General features: G+C 43.6%; 1 protein-coding gene and 1 long non-coding RNA gene across 4 annotated transcripts in view; one reads left to right on the top strand and one right to left on the bottom strand.

Moving 5' to 3' along the window:
- LIMS2 (LIM zinc finger domain containing 2) overlaps positions 1-14045 on the bottom strand; it is a 40210-nt gene extending 26165 nt beyond the window's left edge. For all 3 annotated transcript variants that reach the window (XR_016511306.1, XR_016511314.1, XM_090278948.1), the window contains exon 1: positions 13897-14045. Coding sequence is in view for 1 of the 3 variants with exons in the window: in XM_090278948.1 (XP_090135074.1) it covers positions 13897-13907 (11 nt within the window). In the remaining 2 variants the exon portion in view is untranslated. The remainder of the gene's footprint in view (positions 1-13896) is intronic.
- A 5699-nt stretch (positions 14046-19744) lies between these two features.
- On the top strand, positions 19745-20592 carry LOC150021791 (uncharacterized). The gene is made up of 2 exons (XR_016509052.1): positions 19745-19857; positions 20174-20592. It is a non-coding gene; the product is annotated as an uncharacterized LOC150021791 (long non-coding RNA).
- Positions 20593-23304: the final 2712 nt, after the last annotated feature.

Below are 23304 nucleotides of genomic sequence, written 5' to 3'. Positions count from 1 at the left end.
CAGAGAAGTATGGCCCAAAAGGGGGAACAGATCAAGGTTCCAGTGGGAGAACTAATCGACGAGGAGATATCCAACCTAACAGATGAGGAGACAGACAACCTAACAGGTGTAGAATTCAAAACACTGGTGATAAAGATGCTCACAGGCTTGATAAATATGCCTGACTACAGCAAATGCATAAGAGAAGAAGTGAATGCTATGCTAAGTGAAACGAAGAAAAATACACACAAAATCAATGGTGAAGGGAAGGAAACCAGGGTTCAAATCAATTATTTGAAACATAAGGAAGAAAAAAACAGCAACCAGTGCAGAATGAGGAAGCAAGAATTGAAAAAATAAGGAAAACTTCCCAAATTTTGCAACGGAGATGGACATAGAGGTCCAGGAAGCACAGAAGGGGACCACACCAGGACGCATCATGACTGAGTTGCCAAAAGTGAAAAATAAAGACAGAGTCCTGGGGGCAGCAAGAGGCGCAGAGTTGCCTACAGGGAGCTGTCTATAAGACTGTCAGCTGATTTCTCAGAGGACACTTTGCAGGCAGGAAGGGACTGGCAAGCAGTATTCAATGTGATAAAAGGCAACCTGAAACCAGGATTACTCTATCCAGCAAAACTATCATTTGGAATGGTAGGGCAGATGAAGTGCTTTTCAGACAAGGTAAAGCTAAAGGAGTTCATCATCACCAAGCCATTATTATATGAAATATCAAAGGGACTTATTTAAGAAAAAGAAGATCAAAACTATGAACACTAAAATGACAACAAACTCACAACTAGCAACAACTGAATCTAAAAAAGAAAAAGAAAACCCAACTAAGCAAACCAGAATAGGAACAGAATCATAAGTATCGGGATCACTTGGAGGGTTTTCAGCTGGGAGGGGAGAGAGGGAGAAATGGGGATATGGTACAGGGATTAAGAAGCATAATTGGTTGGTACAAAATAGACAGGGGGAAGTTAAGAATAATATAGGAAAGGGTGAAGCCAAAGAACTTATATGCATGACCCATGGACATGAGCTAAGGGGGGTGGAATTGCTGGAGGGAAGGTGGGTACTGGGCAGAGGGGAGGAAAGGGGGAAAAAACTGGAACTACTGTAACAACATAATCAATAAAATATACTTAAAAAAAAAAAAAGACTAGACATTAAGAAAGGCTTAGACTTCCGGCCAAGATGGAGGCATAGACAAACATGCTACATCTCCCTCCACAACGAAGAAGAAATACAACTACCTCAAAACTAGAGACAACCAGAAGTTCCAGAAAATCAAGCTGCATGGAAGTCCAACAAACAGAGATATAAAGAAGAAATACTCATCCAGACAGGTAGGATGGGCAAAGAGAGAATGCAGTGTGGTGGTTGCAGCAGTGGCAGCAGCAGCAGGCCAGCGGAAAGCACAGTTACACATTTTAAAAAGTCAGGAGGCACACCTGGTGTTGCGTTCCCAGCTCCTCACTAGATTGCACAGTTCACAGTCCCAGCACCAGGGAAAATCTGGTTTTCTGCTTCTGACTGTGCAAACCAGTGGGGGCTAGGGCAGAGGCAGAAACTTTCAGTCTTTCAGCAGAGTCCACTTGTTTAAAGGGCCCCCACGGTCCTAGAACATAAACAGACCCACCCACTTTCGGAATGACAGCCAGGGCAACAGCTAGAAGGGTGCCAGTCCCATACAGAAGTGGGAGAAGTGCCTATAAAAGGGGTGAGTGCTGGGCAAGTGGCATTGTTCCCTCTCAGACCCGTCCCCAACTTATAGTGCCACAACGTGGTGAAACCAGTCACCCTGTACTGACAAATCCCTAAGGCTCCACCCCTTACAACGTAACAGGAGTGACAGCTCTACCGAAGACACAGAGGCAAACACAGGAGCATGTCAAGATGAGGACACAACTTCCGGCCAAGATGGAGGCCTAGACTGATACCCTCCATCTCCCTCCACAACTAAGAAGGAATACAACTACCACAAAACCAGAAAAAACAGAAGTTCCAGAAAATAAAGCTACATGGAAATCCAACATATGAAGTTATAAACAAGTGTTACTCATCCAGACAGGCAGGAGGGGTGAAGCCAGGGAGGAGAAGTCAAGCTGTGCTGGAGGTAGCAGCTACGGCAATGGCAGCAGGATGGCGGTAAGCACAGACACCCATATTTAAGGGGAAGCAAGAAGCACCTGGGGCACACTCCCAGCTGCAGACCAGACACGTCAGCTTGTGATTCCAATGCCGGGAAAGGCAGACTCCCATTGCCTCAGACTGTGAGGGCCAGAGGGCGTGAGGGCGGAGGAGGAGGCCTCCCAGTCCCTCAGCAGAGAGTGAACGGCAGGAATCCATCTTGGACTCCCACCTCCATGCCAAACGTCACAGTGTGGTGAGAAGGGTCGCCCGGTTGTGACGAGTGCATGGGGCTCCACCCTCTATAGCATAGGGGGTGTGACAGCCCTGCCCAGGAAGCAAAGATAAACACAAAACTGTCAGGATGGCACAGATCATGTTAGAGATCCCAATCACGCATCTGACCAGACAGCAAATATCTAATCTAATGGCTCAGCAGACAGGAAATATTCTGAGGCAGAGTTCAGAGCTTTGGTTATACAAATGCTTACAGACCTAACAGCAGATCTTAAAAAGGGAAGGAATGAAGGCTAGTCCTGCTGAAATGAATGAGAACACATATGAAACTAGTGGTGAGGGAAAGAAAACCAGGGATCAAATCAACAAATTGGAACATAAGAAAGGAACAGTCAACCAGTGCAGAAAGAGAAAACAAAAAGTGAGGAAAATGAGGAGAGGCTCAGAAACCTATGGGACAGCTATAAGCAGGCCAACCCTGATTCACAGGGTTGCCAGAAGGTGAATAAGAACTAGAAATTGAAAAATTATGTGAAAAAATAATGAAGCAGAACTTTCCTAACTTGGGGAAGGAAATAGACTTACAAGTCCAGGAAGCACAGAGAGTTCCAAAAAAACTGGACCTAGGGAGAACCACACCAAGATGCATTATAATCAAAATGTCAAAAATTAAAGATAAAGAGAGAATCTTAAAAGCAGCAAGAAAGAAAAGAGTTACATACAAAGGGGTCCCAATAAGACTATCAGCTGATTTCTCAAAAGAAACTGCAGGCAAGAAGGGACTGGCAAGAAATATTCAAAGTAATGAAAAGCAAAAACCTACAACCACAATTACTCTATCCAGCGAAGCTGTCCTTCAGAATAGAAGGGCAGAGAAAGTGCTTCCAGGACCAAGTAAAACTGAAAGAGTTCATCAGATCCAAACCACTGTTATATGAAATGTTAAAGGGACTTGTTTAGGAGAAAGAGGATCAAAACTGTGAACATTAAAATGAACTAGTATCACAACAACCAACAACAGAAGCTAGGGAATCAAAACAAAAGCAAACTAAGTAGGCAACGAGAATGGGAAAAGAATTATAGGCATGGGGAACATTGGGGGGGCAGCGGGGGATTGGGGAAGGGGAAAAGGGAGGAGGATGGTACAGGAATTAAGAAGCATAGTAGGAGGGAGTGGAGTAGACAGGAAGAGGTTGAGAAGAACTATATGCACAACTAATGGGCATGGACTAAGTCGGGGACAACCTGAGGGAAGGGGGTCACTGACTGGGTGGAGGGGAACATAGGGAAACAAAATTGGGACAACTGTAACAGCATAATCAATAAAGCATATTTAAAAAAAAAAAAAAAAGGCTTAGAGTCTGACTGAGCCCAAGTCCAGACTTTTTACAGTCTCCCCTACGCTCAGTTCTGCAGCTTATCTCGGGTGGGGTCAGGGGCCATGTTGACGTCCCCATGAGGCACTCTGGTTTCAGAGGACACAGTTGCAAAAATGCAATAAGAATGATGACAGATGACAACCAAAATGGCAGAGTAAGAATTTCTGAAACTTTATTTCTCCATAAAATCAATTAAAACACTAGCAAAAAAATGTCAGGATCTACTTTACCCTGTCAATTAACCAAAGGCTTGCAGTAACCCAAGGAAAACCATTGAATCTTGGTAACAACAGTAAGCTTTGTAGTGTTTTAACTTATCCTAGTTCCTAATCCCTAACTCCATAGCTGCCTTGAAAAATAACAACCTACATTCCCAGTGTCATCTCTGAGAAAGAATGTACCTGCCAAGAAGACCTCCTTGTAGTTAACTGGGTTCAAATTAAAAACAAGTGTCTAGCAGCCATTGTTTACAGATGTCCCTTACTCACACTGCATATCAGGGAAAAGCCAGAGCTGCTAGCCTTGTGTTCCTGCTGTCCAAGTCCACCCTTGTAAGAGAGCTCCTAGAATTAAAATTCAACCAATGGGCTAAAGACCTGCCCCATCCAATCAGAGTTGTGCAACTATATCTTCATTTGCATCTTTGCTGATGAATCAGAATGCCTGGAGCCAATCAATCAGGAGAGTGTTCTTTAGACCAATCAAACTGTAAATTTGGATTCTTCATTTGCATAAAAATGGACCAATCAGGGCTGGGGAGGGAGGCGGGGCCACTTCTCTCTATATAAGCCATCCTCCCCTTTGTCTCAGTGGAATGCCTTGTCTCGTCCACTGCCAAGCTGCTTCACAATTTAGCTATTTTTATTGAATAAAGTCCCTCCTGTACTGTACCCCAAATTGGGGACTCCTGTTGACATTGAATTGATGGCAGTGACCTTCAGTTGACACCAGTAAGGAGCAGACAGAACTGGAGTTCTTTCAAAGCTTCATTCTCAAATAAGAGCTATGATTCAACCTGACCTGGTCCTCCTTGGAAGACCCCACTGGTGAGGCTTGTCTTCATGTGACCTCACTCATACATACTCAGTGCTAACAGCATTTCTTGGGTAGTGTTTTTCAAATGTATTACTACCACAGCTGCCTATGATATCATAGCTGCCATTGTCACAGGCAATAGATAACCATTAGGACAATAATAAACGAACCAAAAAACTTAAAAGGAATAACTGAGAAATGAGATGTCCTTAGAGGCTCTGAAAAGAGTTGACATATTTCTGGGTATCTAGAAAACCACAAAAATGTCCAGGGCTATGTTCATGCTCAGGAAAGACCTGAGAAAGTCCTAAGCACTCACTTCTGACTGACTCATTGGCTGTGCAAGCAGGAAGTGAAGGCTAAGGCAGAGTTGTAAACTGCCTGACTGAATGTTGAAAGTGTGTCCTAACATGCATTCAGTGACCTCAGCAAAGACTAAGAGACTTACTAATATCAGGCATTTGAGAAAATTTCTGGCCAATCATTAGCTAACCACTAAACTAACTGAGCACAGACTTCAGTGGCCACCAATGACAGATATACAGACTTTACAGAATAAGTTCAGAAAAGCCACTGAACAAACAAATAACAAACAGTAACAACAAACCCTGGAAACTGGTGAGAATCTGATTCCAGAGTACCACATTATATTATTTGAAATGTCCATTTCTCAGATAAAGTTATGAAACATGCAAAGAAACAAAAAGGTATGACCTACATACAGAAAAAAAGAGCAAGCAACAGAAACTGCCCCAATGAAGCCCAGATAATAGCCTTCCTAGATAGACTTTAAATCAGCTATTTTTAAAATATTTTATTTATTTACTTTTAGAGAGAGGGGAAGGGAGGGAGAAGTAGAGGTAGAGAAACTTTGATGTGCAAGAGAATCATTGTTTGGTTGCCTCTTGCACACTCCCAACCAGGGGCCTGGCCTGTAGACCAGGCATATGCCTTGACCAGGATTAAAACTAGCAACCTTTTGGTTTGCAGGATGATGCCCAACCCACTGAATGACCAATCAGGGCTAAATCATATATATATTTAAATATATTCAAAGAACTAAAGCAAACTATGTCTATAAAATTAAAGGAATGTATGAGAATGATGTCTCATCAAATGGACAATATTAAGAAAGAGAAAAGAAATTATAAAATAGAACCAAATAGAAATTCTGGAGTTGAAAAGAAATACTGAGAGTCCTTAAGAATGAAATAAAAAAACACTAGACAATAATTGAATCCACGTGAAGAAATAAAGAGCAGTAAAGTGTATTTACATTTATAAAGGTAACCATATAGATAAATACAAGACAGAGTAAACATATTTTTTGTTTGTCTTTTCCCCCATCTGATTGAAAGATTTAATGTACAAGTAGGGACCCAAAATAAATGAAATTTTGTTCTGGAGGATGAGTCCCTTGTAGTACAAGCTTGCCTAGCTAGGTGAGTGCTCTCGCAACCCATCTATGTTAGTGTACTAGCTGGCATTCTTGTGAGAGGCTGCGCATAGCTTCAGTGAACTGTTTTTGAAGACTCTTTCAACGTGCTTGCCCATTTCATGATGTGTGATTTATGAGCACACCTGACCACACCACACTGAATGTTTAACAGTTTATGACCAAAAAGGGCATGACCCCCACTCCTCACCCTCACTACTCACCCAATCTCACCCCAAGCAACATTTTTTGGTTTCCCAGGATGAAAAAAATCCTCAAAAGGAAAAATTTTGCAGATATGAAACAGGTAAAACAAAAAACAGCAGAAGTCATCAAAATCAATGAGTTCAAAAACTGTTTTAAGCAGTGGGAAAAAAAAAATTTGGATAGATGTATTGCATCAAATGGAGAGTACGTTGAAGGTGACTGAAGTTTAAACATGTAAGAATAAATACACAATTTTTAAATTAAACAACTTAGTTGAAATGGATAAATACTTAGAATGATACAAACTGCCAAAGCTGACTCAAGAAGAAATATAACATCCAAATAGACCAGTAACAAGTAAAGAGATTGCATAGTAATAAAAAATTAAATTAAATTAAATTAAAATAAAATAAATAATAAAATAAAATAACTTCCCACAAAGAAGACCCCAGGTCCAGATGGTTTTATTGGTGAATTTTACCAAATGTTTAAGAATAATTAACACCAATTCTTCACAAAATCTTCCAAAACATGAACCAAGAGGGAATACTTCCCAACTCATTCAATAGGGCCAGTATTACCTTGACCCAGAAACAAAGATATAATAAGAAAACTACAGATCAATATTCCTTATGAATATAAATGGAAATGTTCTCAACAAAACTGAATACAGCAGCTTACAAAACGTATTATACATCATGACCAAATGACATTCATCCCAAGAACATAAAGTTGGTTTAACATTCAAAAATCAATGTAATATACCATAACAACAGAATAATGGGAAAACACCACATGAAATGCAGAGCACACACTAGGAATAGAAGGGAACTTCTTCATCTTGATAAAAACCCAGCATTAACATCATATTTATGGTAAAAGATTGAAAACTTTTAGAATGTTCAGACTTGCCATTTCTTTCCAACATTGCACTGGAGATTCTAGCTAGGACAATTAGACAAGAAAAAGATATGAAAGGCATCCAGATTAGAAAACAAGAAGTAAAAATATCTCTGGTTGCATATCACATACTCTTATATGTAGGAAACTTTAAATAACAACCCCCCAGAAAACCTATACAGCTAGTAAACAAGTTCAGCAAGTTTGAGGATTAAAAAACCAATATACCAAAATCAGTAGCAATGAGCAATAAGAATATAATATTAATAAAACAATTTCATTTACAATTAACATCAAAAAGAATAAAATACTTAAGAATAATTCTGACCAAAAAGTGCAAGACTTATACACTGAATACTATAAAATGTCATTGAAATAAATTTAAGAAGACTTAAATAGAAAAACAACCCACATTCCCGGATTGGAAATGTGAGATATAATTCACATCCCACAGAATTCACTGTGTACAATTTAGAGGTTTTTAGTACATTCACTAGGTTGCACAGCCATTGCCACTAACGCTAGAGCATCATCTCAGAAGAGAAACCTTGTATGTATTTGCCGTCGGTCGCTAAGACGGCAAGACTACCTCCCAAAAAAAAACTGCCTTACAGATTCAGCACAAGCTCTATAAAAATTTCAACTGCCATTTTTACAGACAAGGGCAAGCTGATCCTAAAATTCATATGGAAATGCAAGGGACCCAGAATAATCAAAACAACTTGAACAAGAACAAAATCAGAGGACTCACATTTTGTTACAGAGTTAAGTAATCAAAACATTATGGTACTGGCATAAAGATAGACACATGCATTTATGGAACAAAATTGAAAGTCCAGAAGCAATCTCATATACCCATAGTCAACTGATTTTCTACAAGACTGCCAGGACAATTCAATGGGGAAAGAATAGTTTTGTCAACATATGATACTAGGACCACTGGATAGCCACATGCAAAAGAATGATTTTATACCTTTACTTCAGGCTGTGTATAAAAAATGACTCACAATGGATTGAAAACCTAAATGTAAGAATTAAAACTATAAAATTCCTAGAAGAAAACATTGGTGTACATCTTTATAACCGTGAGTTAGGTAACAGTTTCCTAGATAAATCTCAAGCAATCAAAGAATAAATAGATAAACTGGACTTCATCAAAATTTAAAACTTTTGTGCATCTAAGGGCACTACCAAGAAAAAGACAATCCACAGAACAGGACAAAATACTTGCAAATCTGATAAATATCTAGTACCCAGAATATAAGAATTTTAAAATCCAATAATAAAGAGACAACCCAATTTTTAAATGGGCACCAAACTTTAATAAACATTTCTGCAAAGAAGATATCAAGTGTCCAATAAGCACATGAAAAGATGCTGAACATCACAGTCATTGGGGAAATGAAAATCAAAACCATAATGTGCCCTGACCTGCGTGGGTCAGTTGGTTGGGTGTCTTCCTGCAAAGCAAAAGGTTGCTGGTTTGATTCCTAGTCAGGTCACATGCCTGGATTTTGGGTTCAGTCTCCAGCTGGGGCACATACAAAAGGTAACCAATCAATGTTTCTTTCTCACACTGATGTTTCTCACCCTCTTTTTCTCCCTCCCTTCCCCTCTCTCTAAAAATAAATAAATAAAATCTTTAAAAAACACACACAATGTAATACCACTTCACAGCTGCAGAAAAAGACAATAATATGAGTTAGTGAGGATGTAGAGAAATCAGACCCCCCCCTCATAATTCCTGGCAGGACTGTAAAAATGTACGGTTACTTGGAGAACAGCATGGCAATTTTTCCAAAAGCTTAACATAAAGTTACCATACAACCCAGAAATTCCACTCCTAGGTATATGTTCAAGAGAGTAGAAAGTATAGATAGAAATGTTCATAGTAGCATTATTCATAAGAGCCAAAAAGTGGAAAAAATTCAAATGTTCACCACAGATCAATACATAGACAAAATGTGGTATATCTATACAATGGAATATTATTTAGCCTAAAAAAGAAACAAAGTACTGATTTATGCTACAACATAAACGAACCTTGAAAACTTACACTAAATGAAAAAAAACAAAGGAAAAAGGCCACATAAAGTATGGTTCCATTTATACGAAGTATCTAGAACAGGCAAACCCAATAGAAACTGAAATCAGATTATTGGTTGCCAGGGGCAGGGAAGGGAGAAAAAGCGATCGACTGCCAATAGATACAGGGTTTCTCGTCTGAGATGATGAAATGCTCTAGCGTTAGTGGCAATGGCTGTGCAACCTAGTGAACGTACTAAAAACCTCTAAATTGTACACAGTGAATTCTGTGGTATGTGAATTATATCTCACATTTTTAAAAAGTACACATGTAGTAAAGAAGGCAGCTACATGATTTACTGAAGCCATAGAAAAAGGTCTGGGCAGCCACCAGCAAGTGCTGAGGTGGGTCTGCCTCCCCCAGTTGAGCAAGGAGTGCCATCCCCACAGCAGCCAGTAGCACCATCACAAATGGCCTGTCCACCAGAACCTGCTTCCACTCTGTAACTGGACCTCACTGGAAGGCTGAAGACAACTCAGCTAGAAAAGCCTCTTGTCATGCCTCAAATGAATGACATATTCCAACTTTCTTTCCCTAAAGGAAATTTGATTTTGAATGATTTTATTTTCCTAGTTTAAAACACAAGCATCAGTGTAGACCGATTTGGTTTTACATACATAAATATATTCTGTCACCTTAGTGAGATAGCTATGGTCATCTAATGTTAAGTAGTATCTCATTAAGATGTTGATCTTATTAGGTCATCTGAAATAAATATTCAGCATTAAAAAATTTACAAGATCTGAATAAAAAGAACAAGTAAGAGAGTTAAGGTGCCTCTCTCTGCCCCTTCCTTGAGCCTGGTAATTACCTAGGAAAGTAAGTAGGAATTAGCAAGTGACAGATGGAGCAGACAGAAGCTACAGCACGTTGAGAGGCAAGACAGCCTTTGTGCCTGAAAAGCCTGGCCCCTCTCCACAATTGTGATGTGCCTGTGCCCTTTTGTACCAGCTTGCACATGCTGGCTGTTAAGTTTGCAGAAATTTTTCGAACTAGTTTATGTCAAGTGGTAGTTTGATGTGAGTTAAGGTGGGGATAATTACAGCATGCAATTGGACTCACTGCAAATCAGACCCACCTACCCCATTGCACTCCCCTGGCTTGTGGAAGGGGAGAGTCGGCACTAGAAACAAAAGAAAAGGGAGTAGGGAGCTGAGGAGACAAGAGTGGTGTCCAGCCTGGCCAATCTGGGGCTCAGGGCTCAGTTCTGCATCACCTCTCATCTGCTTCACACTTTGCTTAAACCCCTAACTCTATCACAGCCCTGTGTGCTGTGCTGAGGGCTCTGGTTGCCACCTTAGACGCACCTTGGCAGGCTTCTCTCCCAAGGGGGCCACTGGGCATACTCCCAAGGAAGGCGGGAAATCACTGAGAGCACCATGATGGTGGAGCATGCCACTAACAGTCTGGGTACCTGGGCAGGGTGTATAACCCGCCTGGGCTTTAATGTTCTCCCTGTAGAACAGCAATGGTGCCAAAGGTCCCTTCAGCTTTTGGGACAAAGATTTGGCTGTTCATAAAATCCAAAGTCACTGGGATGCTGTTCAGTGTTGAGTTCCTCTTTCCACAGCGAACCCCTCTCTAAACAAATATACCCATGCTCAAGGCCTCATTCACCCTTATACCCCAGCCGAGGCCCCACCCAACCTCAGACCCTCTTATCCTGCTGTCTTCCAGTGTTCCCCTTCAACTAGCCACAGCTCCTCAAATGCTTCATGGCCTCATCTATTCTGTGTCCACTCCCACACCTGCCACAACCAACTGGGCATGCCTCCTGATCAAGTCCTGTCCATTCCACCTCCCAAATCCCTGAGCCCAGCCCCTCTCCATACTATGGCTGCTGTCAACATAAGAACGCTGAAACCTGTAGAAAAATTTTATGACTTTATTAGAGTTTATTTGAGCCAAACAGAGAATGCATCTGGAAGCAAGATCTCAACAGACAGAAAATGACAGTTTGCAGTTTCCCAGAATGATAGCTTGCAGTTTTATTCATTGAAAATTAAGGAGGGAAAGTAAGGAAGATTACATTAAGGGGAGAGAAAGCAAGGTGGGGACTAGATTACAGGGTAGTTAACAAGCTTATGTGTTCTCTTGAGGGTGGTTATGCTTCTGAGGGTTCTGAAAATGAGGCATTTCAAAGGTTTGTTAACCTAAATACACAGATAAGCCTTTCACTAAAGAAGTTATAGGCCTGGGCCATGACTGCCCACTGTGACCCGCCCAGTTAGGAATTTATGATCAGATTGCCATGGGAGGCTACTTTCAGTCATTGAGCTTGTCAGATTCATTGCAGAACTTCTTTTTTGTTCACGCTGCCGAGAAGTGTCCTCCCTTCAAGTTTGCCACCTCACCCATCTCCTTCCCCATCTCTTCCTCTCTCTACACAGCACCCAGAGGTAAATTTCCAAAGTGTATGACCATGCACATCACTTTGGGTCACTTAGTTCCTCCCCACAGTACTTCCTCTGGTCTTGCCTGCTCCATCTGTATGGAGGTGGAACTTCACACTGTTAGCTGGGAGATCCCCTGCGGGGTGTGAGGTATACAATGAAAGGACTATTTTCAAAGGTCAGCCTAGGTCTAAGCAGCAAGGGATGATATTGTGAGAACCAGGATTCAGGCATGAGAGCTGCCCTGGTGTCTTATGAATGCAGTGGACATGGAAAGAGCATGGTGACATGAAACAGAGTGAAAATGTCCCTTCTGGGACAGGGAAAATCTTGCCCATTCCACAGGTTGGGTCAGATGTCTATTCCTTAGCCAGCCTGGCCCCATGCTTCTGTGTGGAGGGGAAAAAAATCAGTCCTGTCATTGACACTACAAAGGAGGACATAAACTTATTCTCACAGACTACTCACTGCTGGAATAAACAGATGAGTGGAAAAATACACCATCAGAAAAGAAGAAATCCACCAAAATGTTCCTAAGGGCATCTCTGAGGACTGAAACCATCTGTGTTTTCTTTCTTTCTACATTTATCTTTCATGTTTCTGGGTTTTCCTAACTCTCTTTTACAAAGAAAAACCCAACTCAGTGTTTCAAGGTTTACTCTGGTCTCTGTATCATTTGATGACCAGCATTTCTCAGGCTGAAGATACCCACTAGATCCTGGTAGGAGCCAGGACAGGCTGGACCTTGCTCCCACCACCTGCCTGCCTTCTCAGCTTCTCTTGATGGGCTGCCAGGAGGCTGATCTGATGGCCTCCATCTCCATGAAAGGCCCAAAGGCTTTAGGGGCAAAAGGATCCCTGCTGAAGGAACAGAGGTGCCTCTAGGTCTCTGATGCGCCTCCCTGAAGAGTGTGAGGGCAAAAGCTGGCAGTATTTGGCCATGGCCCTGCCTTATTTGGTGGGCCTGAGTAACCACCTCGCAAGCACTCCAGCCCCACTGGTCTGTGCTGCTCCTGGTTCTCTCCCTGTTTCATTCCTTTTTCTCCCAAAGTTCTGGGGGTTGGAGTGAGGGACCAGGAAGCTGGCAACTGGTCCCTGTGCGGGATGGGAGGGCAGGAGCCTCACAAACACACTAGAAGGGTGAGCACTGAAAGCTGGTTTTGTCAATAGACCTAGGATATGAGGACAGGGCAGTGGGCAGCAAACTGCATCCGAAGTACAGGACTGCTATGTGACAGGAAACCTGCTATTTTGGATTCCTGGGCTGCTCTACGACTCCTGGCCACAGCCTTAATAGCAATCAGAGGCAGGGAACCCCTGCAGACTGGGTGACCACCCTGCACATCAGACAAGTTTGGGGCCCTGCCCTGCCCTCTGTGACTGCTTCCCATTCCTGGGCACTACGTCCCCAAATCTTATTTCTCAGCAAAGCCAGAGTCTCCTCTGCCACAAGCCCCAAGTCAAGAGATCATAAATAAGAGCAGCCTCCTGACAGGGCCTCAGTCATGCACTTGAACCCTGCCATGCTCCAGAGAGGACTACAGAGGCCAACGCTAGCCAGGCATTGGTGAACATTTGACCAGCCTCATGAGTCAGTGAGTTCTGTTGGCTGTTACCTCCTCTGTGAAATGACAACAAGGGGCCTGAGAGTAAGGCTGGTCCAGGCCTGGGGGAGTTCTTCCTCCAACCCCACCCATGCAGCCTGTGCTTGGGCTGCACACAGACCCTTTACCATTTTTAACATTTTCAGCACTCTTGGATTTCAGAGGAGGCAGAAGGCTCCAGAGAGGAGGCCTCACCCAGGATCACACGGCAGGGTGTGGGGGTGGGGTTAGCAGGCAGTCAGGGAAGCTGGGTACCCTTTTGTTGGTGAGAGACCCTAGGCAAGACCCCTTGCCCCTTTGGGTCCTGGTCCTCTGTCTGTGAAGGGGTAACTGAGCCCCATCTTGCAGAGGGAGGCGGTGGGGTGTGCAGGAGCTCCACCTGCTTCTGCTGAAAATCAGTGCGGGCTGGGGTACCCCTATCCTGCCAGGGCGCTGCTGCCCAGGGAGCCAGCCAGGGCTGAGTGGCCCACACAGACGCCTTCAGTCAGGGCGTAGAAGGGGTTGTTACCTTCCTGTCATCGTGGTCGCGCTCTAAACTGGGCCGTTGTTACCGTAAGTCGCCGTAGCCTCCGTCGAGCCCGCACCTACGGGTCTTGGTAGCCGGGAGATGCCCGCGCAGCCGGGGCTCTGGGGCACCAAGCTTTGCCTAAATCCTGTGGGTTACTTCCTTTCCGCCCCTCCCCCGGGGACCTCGTTTGCCGCCTCCTGAATTCCCGGCATAGCTTTCCTTTTAAAGGGAGTGAAGTTAAACCGGATCAAGTCCCTAAGCTCTGTGAAGCTGCTCCGCCCAGCGCTCCCTTCCGCTGTCCCTGCTTCTCTGGCACGCAGGCACTTCAGGGGTGGAGGGTTAATGGGGGCCATATTGTAGGGGCACCAAATATTCTCTGTAAAAAGTTTCAAAGGTCTGCTAAATATGTAAATATGTAGGGGCTTCAAATGTTCTTTGTAAAAAGTAGCAAGGACTTGCCAAAAAGCCTTGAAGAAAGGAATGTAGGAATGTTACAGAAACAGGGGAGTCCAAAAATCCCCAGAGTTTGCTGCTGGGGGATGGGGAGAAGTAAGCAGCTTTTCAAATGCTTCCACATGCCTGAGGCTGGTGGCTAGTGTCTTTCTTATGCAAATGGCTTTAATGCATCCAAAGCCTCAGGCAGATGGGAGGAGTCTTGAACCAGGGGACAGTATGGAAAGCACACAGAGCCTACGTAAGGTTCTGTGAATGGTCAGAACTGTTTGCAACGCCCACTGCGTCAGATGACGCAGTCAGGGATATATAAGCAGCTGCAGACATTTTAGCTCAGACTCTCTCAGACTGACTCAGACTCTCTGAGAGTCTCTCAAGCTCTCGTTCCGGCTCTGGCTCTCACTGGCACTCTGGCTCTGGCTCTGGCGCTCTGACTCTCGCTTGTGCTCTCACTCTGGGACTCTCTCAAGCTCTCGTTCGGGCTCTGGCTCTCACTGGCACTCTGGCTCTCACTCTGGCGCTCTGACTCGGGCTCTCACTCGCGCTCGCGCTCTCGGGCTCTCGCTCTCTCGCTCTCCCGTGTGCTCCCTCCACGTGGCTTGGTGAAGGGGCCTTCTCCATGTGGCTTGGAGAAGGGGTCTCCGGGCTGCTTTAAGAGGCTCTCGCCATGCGGTTTTGAGGAGGAGAGGAGATCCGTGCAGTTTGCAGGAAGAAGACAGTTTGCAAGGAGGCTGAGAATCCAGGTGGTTCTGCATTGAGAGCTGGAGGGCACCACAGCACAGAAAGGACCTCCCCAATCAGATTGAATGATTGGCAGCTGCTGGTAAAGCTGAACTGTGTTGGGAAAGTAGGGAAACGGTTTCTCTGACTTCCCTAAAACTAGCCTGGTTTGGAAGGGGGGGGAGGCAAGGATATGTGTTTGTGGGTATTTTAAAGAGCATAAGACTTAACAACAGAAATCCGCAAGTAACTAAATCTATATAACTGTTAAATAAACAATTCTTTTTCTTTTCACCAAACTCTGGTATTGAGAGTTATAATTTTGGCGGCGGGCAATCGGGCCCCTAACTAAAGAGCCCATGGGTTTGTTTTCAACTGGAGCAGCCCAGGGGTTCTGTAACAGGAAGGAGTGTAGCAATTGGTGATTTACAAGCTAAAAGGACCTCAGCCTCTATCACCTTCCATTTACTTGTGTCTGGTTTATAACATTTGTGAAGGTTGTGCTTTGCAGAATGTCTAGCCCTTTGAAGATAAGTTGCTTCATAGGGAGTTCGTCCCTGGCTGAAGAGCTATGCTGCCGCCGAAGATAACCTTATATATAGCCTTGTGAATTTCTGTTCCTGTTACTGCCAAGACATCCCTGCAGTCCTGCCCAGCCCCCTCTTCCTAAGGCTGTTTCCCACCAAAGAAGAAACAAAGAGACTGCAGCAGTATAAAAACCCAGCGTTTAGACTCCATTGTAGGTTGGAGCATGTTAGAGACCAGCTCAGGGTCTGCCCAACTCCTGGCCAGTATTAAAAATCCTTTGCTTACTTTATATACCACTTCAGAGTGTTCAGTCTCGCCTATGTAGCCGTAACATTTTGGAGGCCCCAGCGAGATGCCTCTGTAAAGCGGTGCCGCCTTCGGTGAGCCCCCGGGGCTTCGTGCGGTCCCGTGTGTCTAGCTGACGTGTGGCAGGACAGCGGCCGCAAGCTCTGGTTGGGAGCAATTCCCTGCACCTTCAGGAGACACTCGGGAGCTGCTAGAAGCCCTCACGGCCCAGTCTAGAGTAAGCAAAGGACAGCGGACAGCCTCAGTGACAGGTGAGTGGCAACCCATTTGGGCAGCGGACTTGGGCCACTGCCACTGAGACTTGGTCTCTTTTGTCCTCTGGACGCAGCAGTACATATTCCCGAACAGGGAATTTTTGAAGCCAGCTCGGCTAGCTTCATTTGGATTGTATAGAGCTCTTTTGATTTGGGGCTGTGCTGCCTGTAGCCGACGCTGTTCGTCTAATCTCAGAAGCCTAGGCGGGGTTTGGGTGGGAGTGTTTAACCTCTGAATGAATGTGTGAGTGAATGTTAAGGTTAAAGTTAAAAAGTTATTTCCTCCTTTTGCATGATTCCACGGATGGGTTCTAGCCTCGCAGGAGGAGAGGCCAACCAGGCATTTGTTTGGCTTCCTTTGGGAGCTCCCAGCCTGTGTTTGTCTGCGCTGTGAGGGGGGAATTGCTCCTGTGCCTTGTGTTCCTGCTCTTAATTGTAATCCAAATTAAGTGCATGTTTGTAGCAATCACCTGCACCCACAGTTCTTGACTGTGTGCTCTGGAATTTCTGGAATTTCCCCAAGTTCTGAGGACAAAACCCCTTCATGAACTCTGACACCCTGGAAACATTCTGTGAGTCAGAGTGGCCTGCTTTGGGGATCAGAGAGCCCCTCACCCCCCAGGGTACTTTAAATCTAAATATTATAAGTGTAAAATGGTGTCCCTCGGGGAGCAAAAATGCAACAAGCAGAAGGGAGAGGGTTATTGGGGGAAGTAGCAAGGCAGGAGGGAGCCACACCTAGAGAGAGTGGCTCCAGCTCTGCACTAAGGGAAAAGTGTTTTTTTTAAGAAAAAAAAAAAAGGCATTATCTTGCAGATGGCTAGTCAAGGCCAAACAAACGTGGGTTAGTTTAACATATTCTGTAATCTCAGAAGGCCCCTGGCTCCCAGCTCAAGTCGCTATCTCTCCAACAGCTGCAGGTGGGGGAGGAGGGGGTGGGGAACATAAAAACCAAGGCTATCAATATGGGCAGCGTCACAGAAAAAATAAAAAGCCTGGGACCCTCTGTGCTATTTCCTGCCGCCTTGGAGCCCTGGACAAAGGAATCAGACCCCTTAAAATTTTCCCCAGAGAAATTACTTGCAGCATTTCTTTCCACCCCAAGTAACTTCTAGCAATTCAATTTGCATCTGAATACTCCCTGCTAGAGCTGCAAGGAGGGGCAATGTTAAATTTGCTAGCGAAGCGCCGTCTAATCCCCTTGCTACAGGTTACAGAAACAGCAAGATGTCTGTCTCTCCAACACGAAGGAAAAAAAAAAAGTGGCACTTTTAAAACTCAGGCTGCTCTTCTTCAAATGGTGCAAGCTGCTTGGGTGCCAATCAGCAACACCTCTAAAGCTGTAACTAAAGGGCCCTCAATCTCCTCACTGCTTCAGCAGGGGGAATATGCTTATATCTTAAGGAAAAGTGTTGTTACACATGAATAAAACTAATGTCCATTCTAGACATTCTCTTCAATAGGAAAGAAAAAGGAATAATCAGGTGGGTTGCTATAAGAATATAAAAAAAGCAAGCATCCTCTTGGTCAGGGAATTGTCCTGGCCAAACAAAAGGTTCCCAATATAAATCCTAAATGGAATAGTCGTCGTTGTCGGCAGTCGTCCGTCTCGAGAGACGATGGTGTAGCTTCTTAAGAGTCTATCTGCACCGCCGAGAATGGTTGTGCAGTCCAACTCGGGAGTGACACGGTATCTGTCTCCTCCGGTGTTGAATTGACATCTTGCGATGATGCTGGAGTGTCCTCTCCAGTGAAGCTGAAGCTACAGAGCCTGGGCAGGGTGATATGGAGGGTCTGCTGTTGCCCATGCAGCAGACCCCCCCTCTCTTCGCAGCTGAAGGGTCCAAGGGAAAGACGGAGTCAATACAGCTTGGCTTCAGGTGCGCCGCAGGAGTTGCCGGTGTTGACTACAACGTCAAACCGCCTTAGGGACTCCGGCTCCGGATTTTCTGTCGGGGTTTACTCCCTTAGCCTTTCCCCTGAAGAGGTATGCCGCAAGGCAGCGGAGGTTTTTTGGAGTCAGAGTTTTCCTTCTCTGATGTGCCCTGACTGGAAGATCGAACCAGCGACACTTAGCTCGCAGGCCGACGCTCAATCCACTGAGCCAAACCAGCCAGGGGGAAATGGAATAGTAATAGGCCAAATAAAACAATTGAAAAACTTCTCAGGAAAAGCTCAAAAGTGTATGCTAGAAAAGAGGAGGAGAAGCAGAAACTTCAAAAAGCTGCAGAATATCTCTGCAAATCTAGGAACTTTTAGCTGCCAGATACTAAGTTTAAGTACAGTCCTTCACCGTGTGGAAAAAAAATAAGAATTGGAAGCATGTTATGGTTAAATCTGAATGGGTAAAATATAGAAAGTTTATGAATGTTGCAGAAGGTCTGTGGAAAGTTGTAATAATAAAAAGGAAAATTGTGAAAGTTTTTAAACCCAGGAAAAGGAAACCTCAATTACTTATGGTCTGATTGTATGGTTACTGTACTTTGTATTGGCATTGGCCATATGCTCTAAAAGGAAAATTGAGATTTCCCAGGGAAATTTAAAACTTCACATAAAAAAAAAAAAAAGGAAACAAGGGAAAGTGTAAGGCATGTAAATGCAAAGGTTTATTAAAAGTTTATAAAGGTTAAAAAATTGTATATTTTTAATAATAAAAAGTATAAGACATGGAAATGCAATTTTACTAAATATTAAAAGGACAATAATTTTCCTTCAGACTGTATATTTTTCTCCCTACCTAATCCTTCCAAAATTTGGCAATTTGAAAAAGTAAGTAATAACATTAGGTTTCTTTGAATAAAACTAAGAAGACCAGTTGTAAATAAAGGTATTGTTAACCAAGATTTTGACTGGAATGACATGCCTGAAGGAGGCATGCTTAGGCTTTGGTTGTTACCAGAAAGCCCTAAGGAACTGGACTTAACTTTTGAAGCTAAGAAAAGCCCATGAGGGAGAGGCCTGACACCTTGGTTGGTTGTGCAATTCATGGCAATCTTTCCAGGGAAGGAACGAAAGTTGCTTTCCTGAAAAATGACTAGAAGGAACCTCAAGGCACAATGGAAAATCCAAAGGACTTGGAAAAAGCAGGTCTTTACAGGCAAGGCTGAATGGCAGGTGTGTGGCTCAGCTTCTGTGCCCTAAAGGGCAGACTAATGGTCAGCATGAAGATTCCTTGTATAAGTTCCAGCAAAGCAGACTTAAAGATCATGTGTGATCAATCACTGCTCTTGTTGTGTTTATGCAAATGAACAGGCTAAATTAAAACTGTATTTAATGCAGTTCCTTTAATAACAAGGAGGGTAATCTTAAGGAGAAAAATCATGACTCAAGGAAAATTACAATGTTCAGTGGTAGACTAAACTAGTGCAGCTAACTATCTATAAAGTTTATTTTCATTTAAAGTTTGTTTTCATTTGAAAGTTAAACCAGGTCTATGACATTATCAAAGATGCTTAATTTACAGGCAAGAAGAATGTCAAGTGCCTTGCAACTAGATGTCTTCCTAATAAGACAGTCTTAAATTTAAAGACTAGTTTGTAAATTATGTTGTGTAAATTAACATCTGTGTTCTTTCTGTTTTCACAGGGCATAAGCCTATGATCTCATTACCTGAGTAATTGTCTGTACTTATAGGCCTCACTTAAGAAGTCCATCTGCATTGCCGCCTCCTAAGACTCAACGGTTTGGCTGAACTAAATGGGTGGGTTGGTAAAGTATGGGGTGGTCTATAGGCTTCACTTTAAAACTGGTTTTTCTCTGTTCTATCCTAATGACTTGGACAAAAAGGGCCTAGAGGTCTGAGAGAGGCGAAATCCTAAAATATTCCCCTCAGCCCTAGCTAAATATAGTGGGAAAAAGGATTTTGGACAGGTGTGACATGTCCTGCACACCTTCCTCCAAAGAAGCCATTTCTTTTCCTAATGTGGGACATTGAAAAATTAATCCCTGCCTTTTGTCATGGTAGTTGTAGGTTAAATTATGCCTTTTAACCCTGTTGCCCAATCTGTTGCCTCCAGAATACGACAAGGATGCCAACTTGTCCAACAGTGCCAGCCCTTGGAAACCGAGCATGCCACTGCCCGGGGACAGCCAACTGACCTGGACTCTGCAGAATCCTTCCCCACGAGGGAGGGCCACACTCCCCTCCACACCCACTCTTATTAGAAATTCCTAGACCCAATGATAGGTAGGACAACGACCATGTTCAGCTTGAAGCAGCTAGAAGAGCACGAGACCTTCGCCCATTATCCTCTTATAAAATAAAAAGTCTTAAGTCTAAGGAGGGGAATTATACAGGGGCTTCAGCCATTCCTTATAAGAAAAGAAAAAAAAAAAACTGGGAATTAGGCTAATTCCTCCCAAGTATACTGCACCACACTGAGAAAAGGGTAAGGCAAAAATAAGTAAAGTGCCATAAAATTTTCTATCATTTGAATGTAGCTCTTTCTTAGTTGGGCATTTTCTTAATTGCTATTGATCTTTGACTAGTTTTCAAAGCTATAAAACTTATTTTAGTCAGTTCCTAGTAGTTAATTTAATGTTTCCATAAGGGTCTGGAAATTCGTTTTCCACCATCTTGCTGACATTCCATTTGCTCTTCTTATTAATCATTGAATCTACAATGCATGGCACATAGCAAGTGCTGAACAAATGCCTGCTAAATTGAATTTTAAGTATTTGTTTTAGGTCTGTAAAATACGTTGCTGGGAGGCGGTGGAAAAAAAATACGTTGCTGGTATTTTAATAGGAATTGCATTAAATCTATATATTGCTTTAGGCTGGTTTGGCTCAGTGGATTGAGCGTCGGCCTGCGAGCTAAGTGTCGCTGGTTCGATCTTCCAGTCAGGGCACATCAGAGAAGGAAAACTCTGACTCCAAAAAACCTCCGCTGCCTTGCGGCATACCTCTTCAGGGGAAAGGCTAAGGGAGTAAACCCCGACAGAAAATCCGGAGCCGGAGTCCCTAAGGCGGTTTGACGTTGTAGTCAACACCGGCAACTCCTGCAGCGCACCTGAAGCCAAGCTGTATTGACTCCGTCTTTCCCTTGAACCCTTCAGCTGCGAAGAGAGGGGGGGTCTGCTGCATGGGCAACAGCAGACCCTCCATATCACCCTGCCCAGGCTCTGTAGCTTCAGCTTCACTGGAGAGGACACTCCAGCGTCATCGCAAGATGACAGATACTGTGTCACTCCCGAGTCGGACTGCACAACCATTCTCGGCGGTGCAGATAGACTCTTAAGAAGCTACACCATCGTCTCTCGAGACGGACGGCTGCCGAAGTAAAGTGCCCTCCCAGGGAGAAGTAATCATTTCATCTAAGTCTCTGAGCAAGCCTCTCACCTACAAAAGAAACTTTATGATGGGGGAGAAATAAAAAAAACCCTGGTGATAGGGAGAGCAAAGTATTTTGTAAACATTAGTATAAATCAGTCACTTTAAAATGGAGCTGGAAATAAATAAATAAAATCTTTTTTAAAAAATAAATAAAATAAAATAGAGCTGGAGCAGCCAGAGCAACTGCCTTGCCAGTCTTATGTCTCAAAACTTTGGAATGTTAAGAAGCTTTGGGCTGGGACTAAAGCAACCTTGTTTCTCAGAAAACTGTTTGCAAAGATTAAAAAAAATTATTATGACTACTGGACTGAAAATTAAAAACATTTCTTAGAATTAGAGTCACTATGCTAGCTTATCTGTACCTATAGAAATACCTCCCTTTTACTTGATAGAAGACTCAAATGTTGGAAAAAGTTTAGTTTCAGGTATTAGATAATAAGCTTAATAATCAATGTATGTAAAAAGCTATTGTTTCAGGACTGAAGGTGTAATGCCCCTTGACTCCAGGAGACAATAAGCAGTTCCACCTTCATGCCTCAGGAGGACTGCAGGCAATCAAGACAGTATCTGAGCCATTGTACTCCAGGGTGAGACAACTACTCTGCCGCCTAGGACACGGCTAAAGACCACTGCCTGGGCACAAAGACCAGCACCCATGACACAGATGAAAGAATGCTGCAGCTTTTATCTGATTAACTTTTTCCCTGAATTCCAAACCCCTTACCTACACCTTTCTTCTCCTTATGAAAAGGGTCCGTTTAAAATGGAATTTAAGACGGTTCATGAGGGTACAAACCTGCTGTCTTCTCAGATCAAAGATTACCTGAATGAAGCTCTCATAAAGATTCAACCCTTGTCTCTTAATTTAGGTCTGGTAGGTGACAGGCAGCACGAACGCTAGCTTTTCTGGTCCCCCTCCCCTTCTCATAAGTACCCCTTTCCTTTGTCTACTGTTGGGGCTTGTGAGACCCAGAGACTGCCATTTTGCCCACCTCGCAACCTGCCACAAGCAACAGCCTGAGGTCACACTTGGTGTCCTATGTTCTTGAAATTACCACCCCCTGTTGTGTGGCCTCTGGTCATACATGGGGTACTGTGCTCTCAGAAAACCCCTCTCTCGATTTTGCAAGAATCAATATTTTAGCCTGTGGTCAGGACATTATGCTTGCTTGCCTGAACTCTGATAATCCTGTTACCCAGAACTAAAGCCCCTAAAAACTCCGCTCTGTTTCTGCTCAGGGATACAGTCACTCCAGACTCAGCCTGCCTGCTTGGATCTCCCCAATTAAGGCTCTGAACTGTCTTACATATCTCCTCCCCTCTTCTTCGCATGCTGGGGCATGTAGCTCATGATTGGAAGCAGCAGAAATATCACACTGTGGTGACAAAGCTGGGCAGTGTGTTATGTTACCTGACTGAACAGTGTATGATGGAGTAATTTGTTTGGAACAGAGACGCAGAAGTAATTCCAGCAGGCAGAATGAGTGATAAGCAATGAACGGAGGGCCGTAGTTCGCTCAGGCTATCAGCAAAGACTAGCAGTCCAACCGTTCCTTTTATTGGGTTACAAAAGTTACTAAAAATATAATCAATAGAACGTATGTGTATAGAATACATTCCTTATGGGATTATGGAGCAATATAGTTTCTGCAGATAGTTTAGACTTTAAACTATTAGGCCTACAATACTAAACTACATTTTATCTAAAACTACAAAGCAAGGTAATAAGTGACAAGGGTCCGTTCCACCTCAGATATTATCACGATGGGAAAGGAGATACTGTCCCGTAGGACCCCTTTGTTCTCGGGAGCCT

Source organism: Furipterus horrens, unplaced genomic scaffold (genome assembly GCF_987537825.1).
Source record: "Furipterus horrens unplaced genomic scaffold, mFurHor1.1.pri manual_scaffold_1, whole genome shotgun sequence".
Classification (NCBI taxonomy): Eukaryota; Metazoa; Chordata; class Mammalia; order Chiroptera; family Furipteridae; genus Furipterus; species Furipterus horrens.
This window is presented reverse-complemented; position numbering and strand designations above follow the sequence as displayed.